The 26,645-nt window shown below is 41.6% G+C and overlaps 2 protein-coding genes across 3 annotated transcripts in view; both read right to left on the reverse strand.

The window, feature by feature from the left end:
- Nucleotides 1-7,789: 7,789 nt before the first annotated feature.
- Nucleotides 7,790-22,956, reverse strand: ASB9 (ankyrin repeat and SOCS box containing 9). 2 transcript variants are annotated; one of them, XM_061364477.1, is made up of 8 exons: nucleotides 22,135-22,956; nucleotides 17,815-17,894; nucleotides 16,731-16,838; nucleotides 15,664-15,814; nucleotides 14,815-14,949; nucleotides 13,367-13,558; nucleotides 9,883-10,048; nucleotides 7,790-8,727 (listed from the first exon to the last, which is right to left on the reverse strand). In XM_061364477.1, the coding sequence occupies exons 1-7, from the start codon at nucleotides 22,226-22,228 to the stop codon at nucleotides 9,924-9,926; spliced, it is 885 nt and encodes a 294-aa protein (XP_061220461.1). In that variant the 5' UTR covers nucleotides 22,229-22,956; the 3' UTR covers nucleotides 7,790-8,727; nucleotides 9,883-9,923. The 2 variants fall into 2 exon arrangements, with proteins under 2 accessions (XP_061220461.1, XP_061220463.1); XM_061364479.1 differs by having other exon boundaries at nucleotides 14,815-14,944; nucleotides 15,659-15,814.
- Nucleotides 17,814-26,645, reverse strand: part of ASB11 (ankyrin repeat and SOCS box containing 11) — a 32,770-nt gene continuing 23,938 nt past the window's right edge. Inside the window, exon 9 of the transcript XR_009727079.1 lies at nucleotides 17,814-17,894. The gene's annotated coding sequence lies outside the window, so the exon portion shown is untranslated. The remainder of the gene's footprint in view (nucleotides 17,895-26,645) is intronic.

Consider the following 26,645-nt stretch of genomic DNA (forward strand, 5'->3'; position numbering starts at 1 on the left):
TCAGGTCATCATGGATGGCATGCTTGCACACCTTGCACTGTGGAGTAACAGAAATTAGAGGGTTTAATTGCAACTAATTCCTGAGATGTGTTTGAAAATGCATCAGGATTGTGTAAGGTAGTACACATGCCACTGGACTAAGGATGGCCACTCATGAGTCCGTAGGACCTCTATTCACAGTCTGGTCCAAGCAAAATTTGTGTACTATGACCTTTAAATAGCTTTGAGGATCTGGATGTCAAGGGAAGTTTAGGGACTGTCATTTGGAACATGAACAACACCAGAAATCCCAGGTGTCTGTTTTAGAGGCTTTTGTGGCCTGTATTTAGATGCAAAAGTGCTTTTGAGCCAATGTGTAATTCTCAGCAATTCTTTTTATCTGCCTTTTGCACTCTTCCAAAAGTGCCTTCCAAATCCCTCAACAGTGTTCACATTCATGCCTCATACTTGTAGCACTTTAAAAATACTAATGTTAGCAGTCACCTTTCATGAGATTGAGGGAACTGAAATGCCTCTTCAGTAGGTACAAAAGGCTGGAAAGAATTGCAGGCTTTCCCCCAACAGATGTTTCTTTGGATATTCAGCAGATGATACTTTACTGAACTTTTTCTGCCTGTGGATAATCATAATAGCTCTCAAAAAAGTAATCCACACCACAGCTTTGAGCTATAAAGTAAAAAGCTGGAGGAAATTAGGTTTATTTTGGTCTTAATGGAAAGAGGCAAAATCCTGCAGTAATTGAACTGGGTTTGGTTTTATTTTTCATTTTTAAATGGTTGAGATTAATAAAATTTAAGAGACAAAATGAACTTTCACTTGCTAAGAACATGAAAGTGCGCTGTATGCTAACAGAAGATTTCTGTGATAACCATAAAGCAGAACTTAATGAAATTGCTTCAGAGAAATGCAGCAATAAATGCATGTAATGATCCAGCAAAATGAGCCAGGAGGCAAGGTGCTTCGATAGATATGAGTCAGTAAGTGCATTAGTGAAAGGAAGAATGTGAAAATTGAAGTGATGAGAAAAGAGGACAGAAGTAATTTGTACAAAACTCTACCAAGAAATATTTTTTTCACTGGTTATTTTAAAATATCTGGACTTTAACAGAAGTCTGAGAGAGCCAAAATGGTAGTTAAACCACTATGCTTTTACCGTCAGCTGAAGCAGCTTCAAAGGCTGATGTGTGATATAAAATGAGATTGTTCATTCCAGCCCACATACACCATATTAGAAACCTCAGCACTGTTGAGGGAACAGCAGCCTTATGATGACCATAGCTGGAGCTTAGTGTTAAAATATGCGTCACTTAAGATCAGGGCCATACTAATTGAACCAAAAACTCTACAGCCCTTAGATATCTGTGGTGCATGCTTCCCACTCAGCTGGTTACAGCACTCCCCTCTCGGGCTCAGGCTGGAGAGGCAAATTCTAATAGAGCCCTCTCTAAGCCCAGAGGCATTCAGGTGATGGAGAGCAAAGCAGAGCTCCTATCTCCTTTCCTTTATGGCTTTTATGGAGCCAGGAAAAACTGTTGAAAGAGCTCTCCACCTTATACATGCCAGCCAGATGCAATTTCCTGCACAGAAGTAGCACAAACACTCTAAGTTAGTGATCCCATTTCTGCACCCTACTTTTTTTTCTCACTGATATTTGTAATATTCTAGGCAGCTCCTGTAGAAGGCTCACAGAAATGAGAGCACCATCAAAATAGCTGCCTTCATTTACACAAGGAAAATGGCAAATGCACATATCCAGGCAGGCACTTTTATGTCTTATTGAATTACCTTATATAGAAAGATGCATGAAGATTTGCCATAATTAGTCATGGTACATATTACATCAAAAAGGCCTAACCTACATGTAGTCAGGTGAAGGCATTTATTTCTAAGACATGAAGCTAAATTAGATCATCATAAGCAATGCATACACCCCTTGGGCTGTAGAACACAAAAAACTGTATAAACAAAGCATGGTAAAGAAGATGTGGAAATAAGACATTTCCCTGAAATCAGAGTCACTGCACAGCATGGAGCACAGATGTAACAAGTCCTGGCTGTGACACCAAATTGCTTTGTAAAGTTCTCTGCTGTGTGCTTTTTAGGAGAAGGCTCCAAAGATCTCCAAGGAGCATTCTTGCCTGAAATAAATTAAGAGAAGGACTTTTGCCTAGAGCTGCTATATAGAAAGTCGTAACAGTCAGCCTGTGAATTTAGGAAGCTGGCAGTAGCAATTATTTCCTTGGAAGAAAGAAAGGGGTTTGAAGGGTTCTATACTCCAGTAAGTACTCATTCTGAACACCAAGGCACATTTCAGTGTCTAATTGGATAATTATAAGTAATTGCAATAGCTATGGATGTTCCATTTTCTGGAAATGCTCTTTTTTTCTGTTAAGTGTTAATGGATGTTGAAGGAAAAATGTCTTAAGCAAACTCCTATGGAAAAAAACTAAGTCAATAAGCAACCTTTCTAAGGTTTCTAAGACTGGGAGTGCTGCAGGGTACCTCTAATTACCAGGTCATTGACAAACAGTGACCAAGTACTGAGAACATTTGTGTTCATTTTTTTCCAGAGTTCTCCAGTGCCTTCCTCACAGCATCTATGAATGATAAAAATATTGGTTTTCACCATAAAAGGAATGTAAATATAAAGCACAGTTAATCCATCAGTTAAGAGAAACCCTGCATCCTGGTGGATCCCACTTTTGGACAATTGATGCAGAAAGGTTGAGCAATAGTAAGACAGTAAAAAAGTTGCATGGGTTTCACATGGAAATAGCAATGATGGGTGATTCCCTGGTCCATGTGAGCCCGAGGTTGCATTAATTCCTGGAACCACTACTCTACTAGCTCAGTTTCCCACTGATTATTCCTCTTGCAAAACTTTTCTGTGTGCCAGGAATACTATCTGCTGGCTAAACCTAGTGCTGTCCAGAGGAGTGGGTAAAGGCAGACGGGATGCAAGTCCCCATGGTGGCTGCTTTTCTGCCCTCTGGCCCCAGGAGGGCTCTTGTGCTTGGGACATCAGGCAGGCAGCGCTAGAGAAAGGCAGCAAATCACTGTCTCATCTTCCCCAGCCAGAAATGTATTCAGTTACTCCTTTCCTGCATGTCCCTCAAAGTTCTGGCATTTAGTTCATACGGTTTGGGGGCTTTTAACCATCATGCTTAACAAGGACGAAGTGCCTGACCACCTCAGCTGCGCAGGGGCGTGGAAGAGCAGACAGACTCCAGCCTGTGTGCAGGGATCAGGCATGCTCTCTTGCCATCCCTCAGGAAAATAACTCTCTGTGCTAAGCCCTTTGCCGGAGCTTTGCGCATAGCAGCTCCTCTTTAATACGGGATAAGCATGCAAAACAATTGAGATCATTTTTATGGAATGAGACAACTGAGAGAGCATGTTCAAAACCCCTTCAGGAAATGAACTGAGGGGTATTTCAATAGGTATTTCTTTTGGATTAAGCTGTTTGATTGTATGATCCAAGAACAGAGAAGTGGTTGAGACACACTACAGGGCACACAAAGAATGCAGCTGGGAAGCTTTAGAAGGCTTCCCCTTTTTATAACTTTTTTTTTTTTTGGGGGGGGGGGCGGGGGATGGGGAATACTTTATTTACAGACAGAATCACCATATTTCAGGCACCCAGCTTCTGTCCAAGGAGTGGAGGCTGGGAGTCGTTGGCTTGGGTGAAAAAGCTACAAGAGGGAGGGATAAGAGAGAGGACTTAACAAGGGAGTACCAAGAAAAGAGTAAAAAACAACTCTTAATTTTCTTGGATAAAATCAACCAGAAACCCTCACAGAACAAGTGGAGAGAGTTAGCCATACACAAAATATGCGGTGGAGCTATAGTCTCCTCTTTATAGAACACCATAGGTGCTGTGAATTTGCATGGCTACCCAGACATGAGGGCCCTGAGGGTGCCACCAGTACTTATTGCCCCATGGCAACCCCCGGGGCACCCCCCACCCTGTTTGTGGTCCAGAGCCCCATTTCATCCCCTCTGGGGCTGCCAGTCACTGCCTCAGGGATGCCCTAATGCAAACATCTTGTCTCACACTCTTATGTACTGGCACTGCCAGTGAGAAGCTCTTAGTGAATTCAAGTCAGACAGTAGTGCTGGACAAACTGGTTTAGAGAGAGGCTTATTTTCACCAAAAAATTAGGAGGATCTCTCTCCAGGGATAGAAAAGAGAGATTGAATCTATTTTATTCTAGAAGGGGAGTTGAACTGGCTTCTATCACCTCTAAATAATATGTCCCAGTAGCCCAACCTTTGGATAATATTTTTCATGTGTTTTGTTCTCCTGCAAGAAAAATTAGCAATTTGCTTGATTTGGATTGAACTGTTTGGGGTGGGTTTTGCTTATTTCCTAATCTTAGAAATAATAAAAGTAACTGTAGTTTGAAAGAGAGAAAAAGCTACTTTTTAACCTTTGTTCCATTAGGAAAAGCTTTTGGGTAGGGTGTCTGATTGACTAAAAAATTGACTGCAAGCTGTGAGCAAAGCCATACCCCTCCAGCAGTCAGTGAACAAAGAGAGTTAGTACTCCCAGCACCTGAGGAGAGCTTCACCTATTCTATGTGACAAATTCATAGACTTAACTTGAAGTCAGGATACAGAATCATAGAATGGTTTGGGTTGGAAAGAACCTTAAGATCATCAATTTCCAACCCCTCTGCCATGGGCAGAGACACCTCACACTAGACCATGTTGCCCAAAGCTCTGTCCAGCCTGGCTTAAACACTGGTAGGGCTGGAGCATATATGTGAGCATATGCTCACACCTTGTGCACACTAAGGTCTGATTAGCTGAGGAGCACAATACATCTATTGCTTATTCTGAACCCATGAATATGAATAGAGATAATTCGGAAAGGAATGTCTATAGTTCTTGTTAAAGACACTTGGAAAGACAGAGGTGCCACCTACCAGTTTATAGGAATAATTAAATATAAACAATTGAAATGGACAAAGAGTTTATCAGCCTCAGCCCTCATGCTTTTGTCAGGAGGGTGCAAAAGAGAAGTTGGGTACAGGGGTGACACATCTTCAGGGAGAACAGGTGAAAGCAAAGCAGCTCCTGGGAACTTTGCACCACACAGAAGACTGCAACACAAACACTTCTTGTTTAGGTAAACTAGTCGAATACAAAACCAACACAAACTCTGTTCCCCAAAATACACAATTTAACAAAAAGTGCAGTTTCAATAACAAGGAGGCAACTCTATACTTGTGGTATTGTAACATCTTTTTCAGGTCTGTGTGAAACTTCAGGATTCAGAGTCAGAGTGCTGTCACAATACAAAGAGCTGCTTTAACTGCTACCACTGTATTTTTCAGAAAGAAAAAGTCGTCATAAAGAAAAGCTGTAGGGGTTTCAAAAGCCCCAGACTCAGTAGAGACTCCACAGTTTAATTTGTGAAGTGAGGCAGCTGACAGAATGCAAACTCAATTTTACTTCACAGGCACTAAAGCCATGAATCTAGTCCTGTGTCTCTTGAATCGGTAATGATTAATGAGTTTCAAACCCTTTAAAAATGCAAAAGGCAGTAGTTCAGAAAAGAAAGACTTCACCTGGCACAGAAAAGAAACAAGACCCTGCCATACAGCAACATAACCCAGTTATTGTCCAGGTATCCTTGCTGTCCAGGTACTCAGGTAGGGCTGGAATAAAGGTTACCGTGTTGAATGAGGATATAAGAATTTGAAACATTTGTCTTCCCAGCAATAGCTCACTGCTGCCATTTTAAAGAAAAGTGGACTCCCTGAGGCATCAAGTGTTGCCTGTGTGCTTGAAAGTGAGTATCCCTTGGAGCAGTGAGCTGAGAAATGTATCAAGGAATGTCAATTGCTCGATATGCAGAGAAATAGCTCCCAGGAATTTCAATCCAAAGTCAGCAGGGTTTAGGCTGGGTCTGCAGGGTGAAGCAGTCTCCATTTTAACACATACTGTGCATATGTTAAGCAAGAAAAAGTGGCTTCAGGGGCATCAAGTCCTGGAACTGTGGCTCTCAAGAGCATGAGTTTGAGGGGAAATGAGCATATATCCTAATCTAGGGATACAAGCACACTCTTTTCATTCTTCTAGCACCACTAATTGGATATTTTGCATCTGGTCTGTCCTGTTTTGCTAAGCTAGTAAAGTAAAATTTATTTCCTTTAGTCACCTTGAAATGAATTCATGTCAGTGGAGAGGCAAGAGAACATTCTCTGCATATGCTCTAAAGCTGCGTATTATGTTTACTGGATTAGGATGTCTGTGGTTTCCAGTTAAGAGAAAGAAATGAATTGTTGAGAAATGGGCAGGGCAGCTGTGGACTTCTGCACATGACTGCAGAATAAGAACTGAGTCTTGGGACATGGCTGATCCCACCTAGCAACTACTGTAGAGCCAAGACAATTTTGCAATGATTTGTAGTGCCAGACATCTTTCAATAAATCAAAGGATAATTTTCTTGTTTAAATCAGTTGCCTTCTTTCGTTGAGGTGTTGGTTGTTCATTTCTACGCTTTTCATAAGCAGCTCTGTATCCAACAGAAACATCCTATAAAGCCACTTGCTGGTTATTGCCCTCTCTTTCAGCTGGTCTTTGTGTTCAGAGACTCCCAGAGATGCATCTAATGGAGAATTACTGCTCTCTCATGTTTCTCCAGCTTCACGTGAATACTGACAGACACCCCTTGAACTTCTGATCCTAAAGGTTTTCACACGCTCACTTCCAGTGAAGGCACACACAGGGGCATCCAGATCACTTGCTGAGGAGATGGGGGAAATAAATTCATGCAAATCAGTAAAAGATCCCCAAACAAACTGAAGATGGTGGGCACATTAATTTGTAGCTTTTCATTTCCTTTTCTGTGAAATCTCCAGCTCCTTTTCACTAACCCTCAAGTGAGTAGAAAAAGAGTTGGAAGAGTCCAACTCTACCTTAAAGTATCAGCAAAAGGCAAGATTTGCACAGTATTTGCATATTAGCCTTATCTTTGCTATAGGTCTGTTTGAAGGAATTATTCTGTACACTCAACCACGTGTAGGCAGAATTGCAAACAATGAAAATTTGGTCCAAAATTCCATAGTATCAGACAATACACAAAATAAGTGATACAATTTAAAAATTGAAAGCAAAAATAAAGAGTACAAACCATTTATTTTTGAGCAAATATCCTATACAACTGTGGCTTGACTACCATTAAATTGCTAACAAAGTAATAGCAAAGAATCTGGTAAAATAGATTCTTGAAAATCTTTCAAGTCCTGCATTACATTTGGAATGGTTTCAAATATCGGAAAAATCCAAACCTCACCTCTAAGGATCTTATTCAGCTTGCATCTTGTACAACTTTTACAGTTTATAACTGGATAAGTGTTGATGCATAAAGCTGTAATTCGCCAGTGTTGATCACAATTCATATTAAAATAAATAAGCAAACATACTAAGATGATACAAGCCGAGCATACAGAATTAATCCTAATTACACTTGATCAGAGGGATTCAAGTAAACAGTCACACTATGAAATTTCCAAAAGAAAAACAATCTAGAAGCAATGTTCTCACCACCTTCTCAGAGGAATTTTCTCCTGATACTAGCATTACTCCTATAAACCCATTGGCTAAATTTATAAAATAACACGTTTAAAGGTAAATTATAAAACTAATACATTTAAAAAATGGTTCTTCGTCATCTAAAATATAATAAGTTGGACCTTCATCTTTCAGATATGTCACCAAAGCAGGGACTCTTTACACTTAAATCTTGAAAAGTTAAGCACTAGGTTCATTCATATTTTCAATGTAGATCCAGCTTATCCAAGATACCGATTTAAGAAGGATCCACCTTTTCCACCCAAAATGCCTTGCTTTTATTCAACTCATGAAGACAGATGTCTATTTTTCTTCCCCAGGAGGAAGGAAGAAATGTAGAAGGCTATTTTAAACCATACAGTGAATTTTTACATGGCTCAAATTACGTGTGATATATGGTCAGGTAAGTGAGGATTTCTAGGTTTCTCTGTCACAATGGGAGTTATGAACCTAACTGTGTTTGTAATTTTCTCCTGTTAGGGTACAATTTAGTGTCCCACAATACCAACAGAACCACTCTTGATGTGTTTGGTCAGCACAAAAGAAAAATCAAACCATCATACTGGATGTCTATAGCCAGCAGACATGTCCATCTGAGGATTTGAATTGCAATTTATATCAAATATGAACACCCAGGTAGCTTTTGATCCATCCTCTTTAACTTCTCATATGCAAAAGGAAGGCCTGCACAGCATACAGCAGCACACTAATAAATATCAAAATAGCTTTGTGTGTTTGAAGGCTGCTATTCACTTAGGAAATGAGGAATCCATATCATCTCATTGCTGGCATTAACAACGTCATCACAGTTTTCACACACCAAGCCCACTCTTGCAGCAGTCTTTAATGCAAAGTGAAAAAGAAAAAGATCTCCAAAATCATCAAAGTGCATGTTCTGCCCCTCTAACACAGGAGTGACATGGCAGTACCCCCTCAGGGGAAGTGGTGGGTGTGCTGCTGTCCCCAGGTGATGCAGATGCACCATGGTTCAGAGGTGGAGAGGGGACAGGGAGGTGGGTAGGAGAGTCAAAGCTTCAGCATCCTTGCTTCTGTGTGTATTGGGCAGATGATATCCCCCGTGGGAACACCCAGGAGAGCACAGAGTGGTCATAACTGCACTTTGGTTTGTGGCAGCAGGACATGTTTCTAGGAGGGAAAGAAAAATACTGTTGTTAAAGTTTAGCTGGAGGGAATATTTGTTCTTGTGACCTCAGTGGAATAAGAACCACATGTCATGTTTGTTTGAGACACACACACTGAGCCATCAGCTCAGCAACTACTTGGGGGGCAGAAATTATCCATTATCTTTTTAACGGACTTTAATTCAGTATTTTAATTGTTTTATGACCACACATCAGAGGTGTTATTATTACCACTGCCATGAAAATTGCTATGAATGAAGTAGCATCTCTCCAAGAGAAAAATTATCTATTTTCTTGGGTGGGTAAGGGAATAGAAGCTGTTGTTTTTCTGACACATGCTGAGAAATACTTAGGAAATATCACTAATTTTCAGGGCAGAAAGGAGGAGCACTTAATGTCTGCAACTGATAGCTTGTGCCCTTGAAAAATGATATGCTGCAAGGAGAAAATATGTAGTTCTGAAGTGTGTCTCCCTTATGTCTCAAAGCATCAGGAATAAGTGATTTTAATGGATTATTAAAAACTTCCCCCCCACTATGATTGCACTGTAGGGAGCTGCCATCAGCAGTGACCTACTTGCTGTCATGGCAGAAATGTGTGTTTCAGATTCTGGCCTAAATGCAGATGATTGCTGGTTGGTGCTTCTCCATCTGCAGTGTAATAGAAAATAAATAACATCTGCCAGAGGGCCCTGTTTGCTTTGCAAGTAGATTCAGTTGGGTTCCCTTTCCTTGCCCATACAGTGGTGTGGGTATGTGTGCCTGCACTCGCAGATGGCAGGCACATGAGTGCTAGCCTCAGGATCTTCAGTATATACATTAGTGCTGCACTGGGCTATGTGTTTTATTCGTAAAGGGCTGTCAACCACGAGCTCTCTGAACCTGTGCCAGAGAATCAAGAGATCTATTTTAGAATGCTATGCTCATTTTCTATGCTTTCTAGGGGGCTCTCAAGACACATTTCCAAGCTTCACCATGCAATCATGGAGAACTCTTCTTTTCCAAAATGTCAGATTTGCTAGGGGTGGTGACAGCATGTTCTGAGCGAGTTGGTCAGTCCCATGCTTCTTGGGCCTTTCATGGCTTTACTACAGACCAGCAATTAACATCGCAGGCATTGGCAATGCTACTGATCAGAAAAGAGTCATTCCTCAACAAACCTTGCTGTGTTATTAAAGGCACCAATTCAAACATGTAAGGCTTATACGTGGAGAAGGAAATGTTTCAGCTCTTCTGGGAGGAGAAGTCCGGTTATTTTTTGATGTTGCTTGTGTCCAAAGCACCTCCTGATGCACAGGCGGCACAATTGCATCAAGGACAGCGGCCCTGGAGAAAGAGGCAGGAAAAAAGTTACACATGTGGCTTTATCACTCCAAAATTATTAACCTGAAAGCATCAGCTGTGCATCACTGCTCCCCCCACCTCCTGCAACCTGCCTCGTGCCAGGGGTGCATGGGCCCCAGAATGCTCAGCAGTGAAAGACCAGACCTGCACCCACCAAAGGACATCAGCCCACCTGCAGTGCACTTCAACCCTAGTTAGTCACTCTCTGTCATTACACAGTCACAATTAGCATTAGCAGTGTCAGTCTTTCCCTTTTAAGCTGCATGAAACAGTTTGTGTTGTCTAAGAAGAGATGATTGATGTTTCTTTCAAAGTCCTTTCCCTCTCACTTCTCCAGTGAGATCCAAGTTTGCAACCCACTTCTTGCTCGAGGCTGACAGTCAGAGAGGCTATAGAAGGGCAGATAAGAAGGGTGCAAGGAGGCAGCAGCAGCAAGCGTGGACTAAGGGTGGGGTGCTGCGAGTGGGGAGGAGATAAGAAAAGGCACTGTAGGAAGCAAAAGGGAGGCAGGTGAGCTGGGAGAGGACAATTTAGGTACCACATGACGTGCCTGCCTGCTGGGCAGCTAGGATAGCAGTGACCAGGGAGCTGAAGTGTTAGCAGAGGAGTACAATGCACTGGGAAAGAACAGGGGTTGCATCAAAAATGTAGTGAGATGACAGCTTTAATCAATTTTTGAGACTTCCCTCATGCAGGTTACCACATTTCCAGCAGATCTACAAGGCTGAAAACTGCTGTACTAGAAGGGCTGTACGAAGAGCTGCACCCTTCTGCTAAAGTCAGCAAATGAGTTGAGTTAGTTACCCAAAGGCTAGGTACAAAACAAGGCAAGCCAATATAGAACAAGTTAAATTGGCTATTGTAGTGTCACGCTGTGTATGTCTTCGGCCATTCTAATCCCACAGGTAAATGCCCTGCCTGTAAACATCTCATTTTAAAAAGCTTCAATTAAATAAATAAAAATTACTTCAAATCTAACAACTTACCAAAACACTGGAAAATATTTAGCAAGCACAAACATAGTCCTTAAAAACACAGTGCATTTCTGGATCATCAGCTAGTTCTCCAGCCCACAAGTAGGACTTTCTCTCCAATGCATTCAGGGTATGCGGTGGTCTGGTAGGATGGTGAAGTAATGGGAAGGGAGACCACCACATGTACTACACCTGTTCTGGACTAGTCCTAGGGTGACTAGGTGAGCACACTCACCAACTCATCTCTGGGGGGGGAAACATACTGCAGATGCTGCCCCCAGAAATTGTAGCATGGGGGGAGAGGGGCTGTGTGTGGGACAGGGACAGGAGAGCAGCAGCTCATTCATGCCAGAGCTGAGGGGCTGTGGGGCTGGCAGGGTGACTCTTAATCCTCACAGCACATCTCCAAACCTCTGTGTCAAACCAGAGGAGTAATGTTACAGCACTGTCATGGGTTGTAACTGACAGTTCAGCCAGCAAAAGAAGTTGGACATCAGCAGTCCATCAAGCATGACCCTATTCAGAGAAGGGCATGTTGGAGAACACCAGAAAAACACCACTCAGCAGCAAAATGCCTTTCAGACATTTATAGTTTCTGATGTCAATTGCTGGATTTCAGTTAGAAAAGTTCCTTACTGTGCTAGCTAGCTGTCAGCTCAGCCTGAGCAGTGGTTCTCAGGCCAGCTCCATAGGGTGTGCCTGAAACATTATCTCAAATAAACAGGACACACGTGGTGCCACAGGAGCTGGGAGTCTATTGCAGCAGGGATTTCAGCTGAAAAGAACACCACTGTGCACCATAGATTAGACTGTGAAACCAAATACCAGTTGCTCACACATAACATGCACAGCACAGTTTTTTTTATGCTCTTATGTTCCTGTCATTATTTCAAACATGGCCTGACTCATCACTTTGTTATTACAGTTTTACCTTGGTGTAAATTTTTTATGACAACAAATCACATCAACATCTAACTGGCATAACAGAGTCATGGACCACACCATCAGCAGCTTGTTTAAAATAATGAGAATAAAGATTATTTAGTAATGTATATATCTTACTGACTGAATGAGAACACAAGTACAACAATAAGTAGACACTAGAGAACTTATTCTAATTTTTCTCAATAAATTTTCTCAATTTATTTCTCAATAAATTTCTCAATAAATTTCTCAAAAAACAATAAAGTAAATAATTTTTTTTCTCTGTAATTCATTAAGATATTCATAATCTATAACATAAAATTACTTGGCACTATTTCTTTTACAGGTACACAATAAGCTCTTCCTAAACATTAAGCTTACAGTTTGATACTGTTGGATTATCCAGCACATAATGTTGACCTGTAAAAACAGACTAGTGTATAAATGTATATACATATATAAATATATATTCATTATATAATTTCTGTGCAATTTTCCTTAATCCTCACAAAAAAGCACATTTTTTCGTTTTAAAGATACTTTTGCACCTACGTAGGAACATGACCAAACAATTAAACAGCAAAGAACTAGATCAGTCTTTCAACGTACTTTTTTCTTTCCTCAATATTACATGCAGATATCTTAGTATGAGTATCACAGTTGTGGCTTCCAAGTCCCTGGCAGTGTTCCAGGTCAGGCTGCACAGGGCTTTGTGCAACTTGGTCTAGTGGAAGGTGTCCCTGCCCATGACAAGGGGGTTGGAACTGGATGATCTTTAAGGTCCCTTCCAACTCAAACCATTCTGTGATTCTATGATTCTATGCACTGAATATTTTCTGTTTCCAATTTTGCATTTATTCTGAGACAAGTGCCTGGCACAGACCTGATTGTCAGCATACTGTATAACCAAAGACCTGAGTCCTAGCACTCACTAGTTAGTCTCAACTCCCATCAGAGAAGATTGGCTGCCTGCTTGTCAGCACACTCCAGATAACACTCCTGGGTCTACTGTCTCAGACACAAGGGAACTGAGTGGTTCCAGCTGACTTCAGTGCTTTAGGCAGTCAGAAAAGGCTACCATTAATATCTAAGGAGTATTTTGTTTGTTTTTTTCACCCTAAACTCTATTTTGCATTATATTACAAGCTCCATATGATTGCTCTCCAATGCAGTAGATTCACAGATCAGAGGTCAAAAGATGAGTTATGGTTGTTGTCACTGTTAGTGCTCCACTATACACTTACACTAGAAAACACAGTGTCCATATGTTAGTGAATGGAATAAGCTTAGCTATTCTCAGTTTTATAGTGTGAGTAGCATGGAACAGTATAGTCTTTTGCAGCAGTTTGTTTTTTCCTTAACTAATCCTGACTGAAAGAATAAAATGAGTGTTAAGGTGCACCTTCTTTCTGCAGGAACAGTCGCCCCACAGGACTGCTGGGTGGTACCAGCTCCATCGGCCTCTTGCTTTCATCATTCTTCACCCAAATGTCTGCTCCAAAGTCAATCAGCAGTGTCACCAGCTCCACACTGCAATTCCTGGCAGCCGCATGCAGAGGGGAGTCCAGGCCCTTGCCACTGTTCACATTTGCTCCTGAACACCAAGACATGACAAAGAAAAATGACAAAGAATAATGGCTGTACAGTAGCCATTTTCCATTTCCCACACTAGCTGCTATTTCTCTGAACAATCCATAAATGCTCTAGCATCCACCAGAAGTGGATTTCCTTACACTGGCGCTTGGTACTACAGTTTGCACACGAACAACTCACACTGGTTGAGGAAGAGTGGGGTTGTGACTAAGAATATGATTCCAGAGGAACTGTGCATGAAGTCCTTCATTCACGGTTCAGCTCATGAATATCTTGAAGCAGGACAAAGATACAGTTCCACCTACGGCCCACCTTTGTTCCCCATCCCAGTGCCCCATTCCATTAAAATACGTGCAGGGTTTCAACCTGCTCTGTACTGGAGGCTTAAGCTGGTGGCATTTTCAAATGCCAAAGTATCTGTTGAGGAAAAAAATGTGAGGATGAAAAAGTTCTGGAGGCATAGTAGGCAGGTAGAGCAGGAAATAAACAAGCACCTCTGATGAGTGCTCCCCCATCTGTTATCCTTGGCTAATGGCTCCTAAAACACCCTAAGAAGGGTGAGCTGCAGAAGTAATTCTGAACTGTTCACAATGTTTTTATAGTACACACCCATCTATAGGAGACTGAAAAAACAAAACAAAACAAAACAAAAAACCCCAACAACAACAAAAAACACAAAAAAACACCAAAAAAACCACCCCACAAACAAACAAACAAACAAACCACAAAAAACCCAACCCCAAAATGGCACAAACCAGAAAATAATAGCCAAACATTTAACATTTAGGTTAATTTGTATTTTACTTCTTCCAAAAACCTAAAAGATCACTGTGTTAAATAATTATCTACCTACCTAAAAGGTGGGTAAAATGTTTTCCAAAATCCTATATAAAAATAATTGAGTCAGTTGTGTTGGGCAAACAGGGAGGAAAAGAAAAAAAGAGGTTTTTTTTCTGTCCGTGTCAAATAACTGTGGCATCACCCACACAGACACTGGAAAGGATGGTGTTTGTTCCAGCCACCAGTGGCCATGTGAAATCCAGGATCACCCATCATTTGTTGGGAACTGTAAACCTGAGTTCTGGTGTCAAGAAGACTCTGGTTACTATGCTGCCCCATTTAACTCAGGGTTGCCAATAAGAGCTAAACATCTTCAGGTCTCAGAGCAGGAACTTCTCTAAATCTTCAGTGCATAGAAAACCCAAAGATAGTTGTTGCAGGATGCAAAAATACAAGATCCTCTATTTTTCTCTTTACCTGACTCAAGCAGCTTCTTGGCACAGTTCACTTGCTGATTCTCACAAGCTACATAAAGTGGAGTACCCAGGTGTTTGATGTTATGGTCTATATTTACCCCATGGGATGCGAGGAGTTCAACACATTGCACGTGACCTTAAAAGGGATACAGGAAAAGTCAAATTCCCTATTGCAGTGGTGTAATTTGGCAATGATTCAATGTTTTGTTTTGTCAAGAGATAATAGTTTAACACTTTCTTCCACTCCAGTGTTTCCAACCTGGAAAACAGGAGCTGTAAAGCCACTGTTAGCAAAAACTGGCTAAATCCCTCACATTTTATCCAACTCATATCAGATGTCTACCAAAGATGAGATGAATCACACTGTGCTTTTGAAGATAGCCAGACAACTCCCTCAGATGTCCACATCATAGGTGACTGACTTGGACAATTCATTAGATGTAAGGAAGAAATTCTTCCCTGTGAGGGTAGTGAGGCACTGGCACCGGTTGCCCAGAGAAGCTATGGCTGCCTCATCCCTGGCAGTGTTCAAGGCCAGGCTGGACAGCCTGGTCTAGTGGGAGGTGCCCCTGCCCATGGCAGGGGGCTGGAACTGGATGAGCTTTAAGGTTCCTTCCAACCCAAACCATTCTATGATCCCCTTCCAGGTGTCACCCTGTGAACTCGGAGGCCCCAGGAGCCGAGCTGAGCTGCCCTCGATAAGCACCAGAAGTGGGAGGAACTGTATCACTTGTGAGGAGACCAACTAGGAAGGTATTTCACATGACCAAAGTCAAACAAATTATCTCTCTCTTCCACTTCAACACATTTCTAGCAACATGGAAAGGAGTGGTGATGCCTTTGAGATTACCTCTCTTAGCAGCTTCATGGATAGGTGACGCCAAGTCACAGGGTGGGTTTAGGCTGGCTCCGTGCTGCAGCAACAAATTCAAGCAAGCCACACTGCCGCTGACACAAGCGCTGAACAATGGAGTGTGCCAGTCCACAGTAACTCCATTCACCTGAGGGAAAATAGCACAATCAGGCTTTTTTGGGTTTTTTTTTAATCTTCTCAGTGTTTCGAAACAGATGAAAATTATCCAGTTTCTCAACAGAAAACAGGGGTTTCAATTTTTATTTAATTTATTGGGAAAAAAAAAGTTCCTGTTGGTTAGAAAGATTACAACCTTTTATTAAAAAGATAATTAAGAAAATCTTTTGAAAATTTGCCCCCAGGTCTCTCCCCCTGCAAAAGAATGTTGTACCAGTGCCACTCTGGCCTCTCTCAGGAGTTACCAAGTTACAAAGTTAAATGCATGCCCATTTCTGTAATCTCAGCTGAAACCCACCTGCCTGTAGCCCTCTCCTGAAACAGTGCATTTTTAGCTGAAAATGTGCAACCTTCATTTTGTTTTATTTTTTTAATTTTAAACTGAAAAGTAATAAATATACAGTGAGTTTTCTTACTCACTGTAATTCCAACATTAGCTTGAAAAGTAGAGGCCATAAGACACGCCTATTTCACTATTCTACTTGCATGTTTTTTTCAATTTTCTTCCCATTTTATCATGTTGATCCTAACAGTCCTACACCTCCACTTGAGACTCTTCATATCAACACCAATGAGATTAGTTTGTGCATCCTTAACTGTTGCAAGATTATAAAACCTTTGCAAGAAGAACTTCCCCTTATTCTTTCAGTAAATGATGAGAACACTGAAAGTTCATCTAAAGAACAGCAGTAACTTATTTATATCTGTGCTTTCTGGATTACTTTATTAAAAATGGCAGTTTATAACATGCACCTTAAGCAGAGCTAAGTACAAAGCGTAAATCACAGTGTAAATCGCTGGCATGAAATAGTATGTCACCTAGCATTAAAATATGATCATAAAATATATTAACACTAGAGATAATGGTCTATCTATCATGTACTCACCTGAGCACCATGTTTTAATAGGACACTGGCACAAGCAGCATGACCCCCTAGGCAGGCTTCATGCAGTGGAGACACCTGAGCTGCTGTAACAAGATTCACATCACTTCCCTGATGAAATAATGGAAAATATCATTGCAACCAACTACCAAATTCCCCCTAGAGAAAACAAAAAAACCCAACTTTTTAGCCTTAAAGCTTTATGTAATCAGACCTTTCTCAACTGCCTGGAGTTACTCATCTCAATAAGTAGAGAAAGAGGCTATGAGCCTTCCACACACTGCTAATCAGCGCAAAAAGCTGTTGTAGGCAGAGCACACTGTCCAATGGGACAATACAGATATCCTTTTAGGAACTCAGAATGATTTTTTTCTACTACACTATGGATAACAAAATCTGAAATAACAAAATGATGAAAAGTTGATACTAGAGTTCTTGGCAAGGTCATGACTGACACATTTTTACATCACTGCTCAAGCCTTCTGACTTCCTGCCTGCTGAGGCTGTGGTTGTTTGACTAGATCAAACATTGAAATGCTTTTGTGGTGTTTTCTGCTCCTTGTAGTGAGGCACACTGAAGGAAAGCCAGCCCCTGCATTAGAAACCATTGGTTTGGTTCTACAGGAATTTTTGTTTCTAGCATGCTTGATGGTCCAGAAGGTTAGGCTGGAAGAATCTCCAATATCCTTCCCTTCCCATCAACTCCTCCACAGGCTAAATCCAAGAATTTCAAAGAAATGGAGCAGTGAGGTTCAGGAATTGGTTCTCACCAGCCCTGCCCTGCTGTAGCAGGAGCAGGGGCCCTGGTACCCTCAGGCAATTCAGAAACAGATGTGTATGAAGCTGAAATGAAGTCTCAGCCAGAGCCTTGCCTAGATCTGGAGCTGCTCCTCATCCAGGGCACCAAACACTGCTTGAAGGTGCAGGAGTTGCAGAAGGAATTCTCCAGCTGCCCAGAGACCCCAGCAACCAGGGTTGCATCACCTGCACCAGAATTAAAGTACGACCCAAGGTATACCACCTTAATGTACAGAGCTTGCACTAGACAAAGAACTGCTCGTGGAAAAACCAACCCGTGAAAGGGTACCTGTTTGATGAGTTTCGTCAGAGTAAACAGGCGTCCATGGGTAGAAGCATCGTGTAAAGGAGACCAGTCTGAAACAAAGTCTGCATAAAAAGAAAGACAGGAAAAAGGCTAACAACTCCATGGACTGTCACATCAGCATACTTTACTTCAACTGCATGACACCAGCAAAACTCTCTTCTTCTATTTCATTACTTGAGCTTCCAAGTTTTCCTTGGAGCAGCTATAGGGAGAGAGTGAGACAAGAGGATAGCTTCTCTCTGAGTGTGTTTTTAACTCATCCTGTGCTGGTGCTGAGCAGCTGCACTCCCCTTCAGAAGATAAGAGAGGGATTTGCAGAAAATTGCATTGCTCTGACTGAGCTTGGCCTTCACATTGAACTACTTCCAGTGCCTTCGTATTCACAAGATCATTACACTTAACCAACTAGAGCAAAAGGACCACATTTTGAAGACATTATGCTCAGTCATTTACCTCTGCTCAGAGCTGGGCTGGAGTCAAACAATACCTGACAAGGAAGGTATCAAAATACAAGCTGTAGATTTTGCCTTTCAGTTTTCGGTGTTTGGTGCTAACCTCTGAAGTGGTGTATTTTAAATAATACCTGTACTCTCTGCATTGTTGAAACCACAAAGTGAGGTATAGCATGTATAAAACATAGAAATATTAATAGAAGGGGAACTTCAGTGGAATCTGGAAAGGGACTTTTTATAAGGGCATGTAGTAACAGGACAAAGGGGAATGGCTTTAAGCTGGAAGAGAGTACATTAAAAAAAATTCTCACTGTAGGGGTGGTGAGGCACTGTAACCCAGAGAGATACAGTGTGCTGGAACAGGGTGATAACCAACTGTGTCAGCCGTGTCCCCATCTGTTGCATTACTGCTCTCTCATCTTCAAGCATACTCAGTAAACGACATGAACTTTAAACAAGATAAGATCTAGTATACTGAGACTTACAATGGTTTTGTGGTTGGAAAATTTTGCAGTATGTAAATTGCAACCTGAGGATGGTGGTGTCTGAAACGTGTTTTTTATCACACACAGAATATCTTTGCCTGCATAACTATGTGAGGTAGAGGGATATTTTTCTGCCAGGATAGTGGCTGCAAAAGGTCTGCTATATGTTCATAGTTACCCTTGCAAGACACTTTTATGACCATGCAATATACTTGCCAAGAGTTGTTCATATAGGTGAAAGGATTATTTCTGCTACTACAATACACCATTTTTTGGTTACTTGATGTAGCACACTTTTGCAAACATGTACACATTGCATCTTACCATCTCTGAACAATGGCTCATAGATGGGCTAAACTAGGCTTTTGCTTTTCCCATTTAGAAACTAATGCCATTACTCAATCTGCATGAGTTGTAAGGGAAGCATGTTTATAGTAATTCTAAAAATCTAGATTGAAGAGCAAGTTTTCTGAGCTGCAGCTTGGCCTTTTTTTGGCCACACAAATACAGGTGGGGTTTTATGCAATCTACTAAGTTGTTATACGATTGTGTCAGCAGTCTTGTGACAAAAAGGGAGGTGCACAGTCATGTCATCACATACATGTGCAGAATTTTTCCATTCAGTGCTTTCTTGAGAAAAGACAGGTTTCTACTGAAACTCTAAAAAGAGCCAGACCAGAGTTGTCTGTGGACTGGCCACAAGCTTGTGATTTTGCCAAGTCTTAACAACGATACTAAAGACTGACCACATATTCATCAAAAATAAATGTCGGTGAAAAATAAAAAGAGGCATGTACCAACATGCAGTAATCCAGCTGGGAATTCTGGACTGAAAGGAACTTTCATCCTAAATGGAAGTGGAGGGCTATGGTAGCTTCACACCAGCCTTGGATACATTAGGAAGAAGGGGTTGAAAAACCTCTCTGATGACTAACTGCCATGGCATACTTACAAATCTGCTAAATCTGCTGTCATGAACATCATGGCCCCAAGCTGCCATCTCTCCTGCCCTAACTCCATTTGCAGCAAGCACTCCACCCTGAAGCAACACTGGGGAGGCAACCTCCCTGCAGGGGAAGGAAAGCTTCCTCAGTTCCTGCACCCAAGGCATCGCCCTCCAGCAAACCACAAAGTTTCTATTTTCTGCTTGCTCCAGGCTGGAACTGATGTTCCTTGGCTGGAGGAGGAGGAAGGCTGAAGTAGATGGTGGGGTCTCACTCCCTTCTGCATAGCACAAGAGGCAAACTGTCAGTAATACAAATGATCCATATTCATATCATTTTGATTAGAGCCTAAGAAAATGCCATGGACTTTTAATGCCATGGACTTTTAATCGTGAAATAGTGACTTTTTGGAGAGTCCTCAAAAAACTTTGCCCAGCAGAGCTGCCTAAGGAGTAGAAAGGCCAGTGTATGTGGGTGGCACAGCTGTGTATTACCACAGGAACAAGGATTTCTCATTGCCAAAAACATGTACAACTGTTCTTTCACAGAGGAATGAGACCATTTATCCCAATTTTAAGTTTACCCACACCTTAGTCCACAGGCAAGTTGAGTCAGGCCTCAATAGCTTCAGCATCTAGACATGCAAAACCCACTGTTTCAGTGGCATTGGGTCACCTTAGCTCCCCTTTTGCTACTGGAAATCCCAGCAAGCCCATTAAACCTCTTGTTTAATGGCACTGCCATCACTTGGACATGTGAATGCTGGCAGGGCTCAGTACACAGAGGGATCCTTGTAACAATAGCCACACAAACATGCGAACCCTGACCACCCTGTGTGGACAACAGAGCACTCATTTTTGTGGCGATGGTTGAAAGTATGTTTTTCCAGACTCTGATCAGGTGGAGGGTGTTGACACTCCATGCCTGTCCCCAGGCTAGTTTCCTTCCATAGCGGTCATGCACAGTGGAGCTTGCAAGGGGCTTTGAAATCATTTTGGCAGAGGTATGCTCTTGCATATGTATTTGCATATACATATGCCTATGGCATTATATATAACAGTATTACAAATGGTATTCTTCATATTCTAAGGCTTTCTCTAAAGTTTATGATATATGTAGCCTGAGACAAATACATTCCTGCTGTGAGTTTCTAGCAGAGCTTATTGACTCTGGTAAGGAACAGGCAGGCACAAGAGGAATAGAACGAACTCTGATTTTCAAAGGACCAAATGATCTATGTGGAAAAGTGCGGCATGTGGGCTCCCTTTCTCTCAGCCTCCATTTTGCTGGAGCTCATCTCCAGTGTGGACATGGTTCGATTCATATTGTTAATAACCTAGCTCCCACCCCAGCCTCAGGATGTACGTAAGTGACACGCATGAGGAAAGGCAGACTACACAGCAGATACACTGACCATCTTTGCATTGTGGTTTTAGGGTTTTAATTTTCTACGAGGTGTGAATGGAAGCATCCTGAATAGCCCAGTAAAGGAGTGAGTGTAAAGTCACATTATCTTAATTACCTCATTCCCTCTGCACTCACCATGAGCTGAACGAACAGCTTCTCAGATAACAGAACTACAGGGAACACATCCAGCTAAACTGTTACGTGAATTTAAATTACTTGTCTTTTGCCATCATGTCATATTTTCAATGGCTCTGGGCCAGACAACAGAACAATGATCAAAGTGAGGCCATTCGTCTAAATAACTCTTCACTGATGACCACAACCGCATTGGTCACAACTGACCACAATGCCCTGGCCATTGCAGAAGAGCCTGCTAGGGCTAATGGTTCAGCCTGAGGAACATTACTTAGGTCTGCTCATCTGAAAGAAAAAAAGGAAAAGGACAAATGATAAAGGATAAAGGGAAAGGAAAAGAAAAATACAGTAGAAAAATAGAAAAAAAAAATAAATTCCCCAAACCAAACAAGCAAAGCAAAAAAAAGGACAAAAAAAAAAAGTCAAAGAAAAAAGGAAAAAAAAAAGGATAAATAAAAAAAAGAAGAAAGATAAAAGGAGAAAGGAGAAAGGAAAGGAATGAGGAAGGGAATGAAAAGAGAGGAAAAAAAAACAAACAAGGGAAATTGAGTCGATGCTGAGCTGCCACATTGCAACTTCTTTTTCAGTGTGCTATGGTTTAAGTGTTGCATTTGTTTCCACTTGTACAAACTGTGGTACAGAATCATACCTTTTTTTTTCCTGTGATACACTAAAACTCACCAAAAATACAGTGTCAAATAGGAATAGCTTATTAAAATCCCATCTGAAGTAAGGAGACATGGGGACATACAGTAGGACTGACTTTGGACCTGCCCTGGAAGCAGAACATCAGGAGCAACACACCACTGTAGCCTGACCCAATCCTTTGCTGCCACTGGCAGAGGTGAAGTCTTGTGGCAAGGCAGGAGCATTACTTACCCCTCATCAGTGGGTTTGATAGAGACATTGCAGATGCCTGGCCTCTGGCTCCTTGCAGTTTGCTGCCTTTTTGATTTGCTACCTCATCATCCATCTCAGCCCCGTGTGTCCAATTTCTGTTTTTTCACTTCGTGGTCGGTCTCAAGAGTTCAAATTCCATCGTCCCCGGCAAGCTGCCAGTGGTGGGAGTGATCTATTAAGCAGACTCTGCATGCACGAGACAAACAGATCTTGAAACAGACCAGTACGTGGTGCCGGCAGCACTTTGTGCAGAAACTCGAGTACCTGGGTTGGGATTTAACGAAGCAGCTCCCTGGCTGCCCTGGTAGGCAGCCAGCGATCCGGCAAAGCGAGAGATGTGCCTGATGTCACATCCTCTCCAACACGGCACCCAATCGGGGCGCCCGCCGTCCGTTTTTATCAGGAAGGAAATTCTTAGTTTGCCAAAAAAACAAGACAGAAAGAGCCAGTTCAACTAGTTAAGCAAACTTTGCCTGCAGGGGATCTGCAAATAAAACCCACAGAGATATGAGCGTGTGCTGATCTGCACCACTTCCGAGCAAGATGTTTGCAGGCAACTTTGCTGCACGCCTCCCTGGACACTGTACACTGTGCAGAACCACTCCTCTTACCTGTCAAGCTCTGACTGTATGCAAGAAAAGGAGAGATGAATGCCTGCTGCACAGCAGTGATCACTGCATACCCTACAGATATTAAACCCACATGTCTGGGGAGCTGTACTTCCCACTGGAGGCCCTGTGCTCTCTGCATGGTGTGGAAATCACAGCACCGCACAGGCTTATTTTCTTGTCTCCTAGTTCAATCGATTTCACTGAGTCACAGTCACATCAGAGTTCCCTATCTAAGCAGTGTCCTTTTATTTTCAAGCAATTTCTCTGTCTAAAATAAGCATCATGGACCTACCAGCAAACAAATGGCAACGTTTTGTCAGGAGGGCTTACGCCTCATTTGTCTGGGTCTGTTCACAAAAATTCTATTCTCACGGATCACCTGCATTTACACCTTTTTCTTTCCCACATTAGTATAATTCACAGGCACAAAATCCTTCTTCTGTCCCTAAATATTTGCCCATTTTCATACAAGTGTAGAAATTCCATGCAAAAGTCTAAACAATGTTAATAAAAATTAAGCTATTGTAGGGATTTTTTTTCTGCCTACTAGAGCAGAATTTGCATTTGTGTATTTAGAGATATAAAGTTACTAATCCTGGGCTAATCCTGATCCTACCTCAGCTGAGTCTAAGCAACTTGGTTTAATTTTTATTCCTATCTATATCACATTCAAGAGATCTGAGATGTCCCCTTCTGAATTCCTCCTGGCTCCTGGGTTTAGCTCTGCATGATGGATTCAAGGTAACACTTTGCTCTGACTGGAAATTACATCTGCGCCTTAGTTATTGAAATTTCTGTATTAAAGGAGTTGTGGGTAAAACATGTAAATGAAAAAAGTGGCATAAATATTGGGTTTGACAGTTAATATGTGAAATGAGGATTGGAAAAAAAAATTCCCCGTTTACTGTTGCTTGAGTTTGATGGTTAGGTTGCCATATCTTATATATGATCATATCTTCAGCAGTATTTAAAAACAAGCAGCAATTCCACCACTAAAAAAAAACCAGCTTATGCATCTAAATATGCAATAATAAGGTTTATAAGTGAAGAAGTATTAGTTAAGAGTTAATGTACAATAAGATGAAGGAATAAGACAGAAATTCCTTGGTTCCTGGTCACCCACAGACAGTGAGATCTTGGCCATTTTATTGTTTGACTAAAAGGCCTACTGACTCATAGGGTAATTGAATAGTCTGTTATTGGTTGCACATATTTTGGTCATGTGTTACATCAACCTTTGCCTTGACAGATGAGCTGTAGCCATGTCTTCCTGGACGGCTGTAAGGGTGTACAGAGCACCTAAGGGTGCTGATGAGCCTGCAGCCCACTCCGTAGTGGCAGATATCCCTGCCCTTCCTCACCCCTTCAAAGGGTGTCTCCAAGATCCCCTCAGCAGGGTGATAGTCCACGGGCATGCTTATGCTGAGCTGTTGGTGTCCTGGTCCACATGTATTTGTATCTCAGGGAGTAAATGACACAGGTTTCACAAAAGGAGTTTCTGTTTTGATCACACTTGTCTTCCAAAGCACCAGAGTGGCAGAGACTGGGGTGAAGCCAGAATAAGCACAGGATCCAGTTGCCAGTTGCTCAGAATTGTGAGTCCTTTTCTGGGCTACAGAACCACACTCTGTGATTTCACTCTTTGGCCATGATTTCCCTTTTGTTCATGGTATAATCCCAAATAACTAGATACCGAGACATTATTTTCCAGTCACAGGTCCAGAAATAGTTTTCTTGCAGTTTGTGAAAATGCAGGTTTCTGGGTTTCCCCACCCTTTGTCTTTGTCCTGTGTGGTACCCACCACATGCACACCTTCTCCAAAAAGAATTATTTTCTGTTTTGCCAGATTTCATCTTTCAGCAATTTTCTGTCATACACATTAACAAGGCTCATACTTTCTACAGTTGTAAGGAGTCTCATTTTAAACTCAGCTGAGTTTGTAGTAAAGGCACAAGTTTTACTTTACTTTACAAGTTTTACTAAGGCTGAGTTAGAAACACGGAGAACAGAGTGAGAAAGAAAGACATGCCGATTTTCTTCCCAATTGCACAAATTGTACTCCTTTCTCTTTGCTGTGATTTTCCCCACAACAGTACAGGCAGCCAGGAAATCAGCATGTGAGGTTCCTAAAACCTGTAAGACACATACTATAATCTTTCAAGATTAAAGCCTTATTGGTTATATCTACATCGGCAATGAAGCATGGTTCCCTTCATCAGCGAGCTCCTGGAAGCTTCAGAGAGCAGATTTAAGCCCTGAAGTATTGCTTTAATGTGAGCCCAACCTCTGCTTCACCTAATTTGCAAGTGCGGGGTATGCTCAGAACTGAGAATGTAGCCCATATACTGCATATATGCAGTGAGACTACATCAGAGAGTAGTTTGCAAATCATTTTTGGAAGCAAGCAGAAAATTCTCCAGTTACAAGGGAACATGTTTTAACATCAACCTGGATCTCGAGGTAAACACCACACAACTTCAAATGCAGATCAGAAACAGCTTACACAACATAGAGACACACCAGCGATTTTAGTAATTACAATACTATTTTGCATGTAAATAGCACCTACATCCCTAAGTTCTACCTAAGTGAAGTTAGCTACAGAAATCACTTCATCATCGTTCAAATGTGACCACTCACAGTCAAAAGAGGTGCACAGTAACCTTGAATCTGCAACACTCATTATTACTTTTTCTGTTTGCAGCATATCTTCTAAATGAAATAACATATTTTCTCCTTCAAAAATTTAACTTTATATAAGTAATTCAAATAAATGTTCTACTATCTTGTTTGTTTCTCCCACTTGCTAATCAGTTTTTAAATTTTGCATACCAATTATTCGTCATAGAAAATACTTCAAAAATGTATAAAACTTTTTAATTATTCTTATTTGCACAAATATTGCTACAAACAGTAAAAACGCACTGCTGATATATCTGTCATAGCATGCAAATATAGAGTTGTTTTCTGAGGGTGCAAACCACAAAACTGGAGAAAATATTTGGAAATTGGACACAAAATGTGGGGTTCATTTAATTTACCTTCAGAGCCAGAGCCAGAAATCATAACTTTCCTTTAGAGCTAATGAAGAGAAATGGGCATTTTAAGACCATGATTCATGTCACCTACTTTAGATGCCTGCTCTGACAGAGCACAAATTGGGCCTTTAGAGTCAGCCTTCACCAACTCTAAAAGGAAGCCCTAAATGGTGAAGAGAGATCCAGGTGTGTATGTTCAATCAGTGAAACCCACCTTAAGAGTATGGATAAATCACAGCCAAATGACCGGACCCTACCCACTCGTCAGCAGTGTTCTGGACTTTGTGCCGCGCAACCTCTGGATGCAACAGCACAGGGTGAAACATCTTCACTCCAGCAGAAGGCCAGCATTGGCCAGTTCCTGAACCATGAAACCTTGGCTTTGGAGCACCTATACCTCAAAGGGGAGGATTTTGACAGACAGTTCTAGCAGATTTAGGTGCAGTGGTCTAAGCTGTTGGCCTCTGTCCCCATTCCTCACTTTCAGCAAAGATTACCCTTACAAGGGATGGCAGCACTGGCAGCAAATTGATGCTTCAACTATCTTCATATGTAGTCCACTGTGCTATTTCAAAACGCCAAAAAAGCCGTTTTCTTCTCTAGCCTGTAAACTTGAGCCCTGAGACACTATCACATGTCACATTCTCCTCCAAGGCAGTAATTTCCAGCCAATGAGCAAGGCAAATATCTGGGACAGCCATGTTTTAAATCACAGCAGCTAAATCTTCCACAGCTTGTCCTCAGAAATACTAAATCACTGGCATCTTTTCCAGAGGTACCTGGATTTTCTTTGGAAAGCTGCTGTGAAATCTTTGAGCAGACATGAAGTAAAGAAGCTCT

This window comes from Neopsephotus bourkii, unplaced genomic scaffold (genome assembly GCF_033783945.1).
Source record: "Neopsephotus bourkii isolate Nb327-2 ecotype Australia unplaced genomic scaffold, CSIRO-AGI_Nbou_v1 NB_1234, whole genome shotgun sequence".
NCBI classification, from domain to species: Eukaryota; Metazoa; Chordata; class Aves; order Psittaciformes; family Psittacidae; genus Neopsephotus; species Neopsephotus bourkii.

Bases quoted from the DNA above. Each gene is read 5' to 3' on its own strand.
- ASB9 (XM_061364477.1), bottom strand. From the start codon at position 22,228: ATGGATGATGAGGTAGCAAATCAAAAAGGCAGCAAACTGCAAGGAGCC. The intron at 17,895-22,134 runs GTAAGTAATGCT...CTTTTTATGCAG, and splicing joins ATCAAACCCACTGATGAGGG to ACTTTGTTTCAGACTGGTCT. The intron at 14,950-15,663 runs GTAATCTCAAAG...ATCCCTTTTAAG, and splicing joins CCATGAAGCTGCTAAGAGAG to GTCACGTGCAATGTGTTGAA.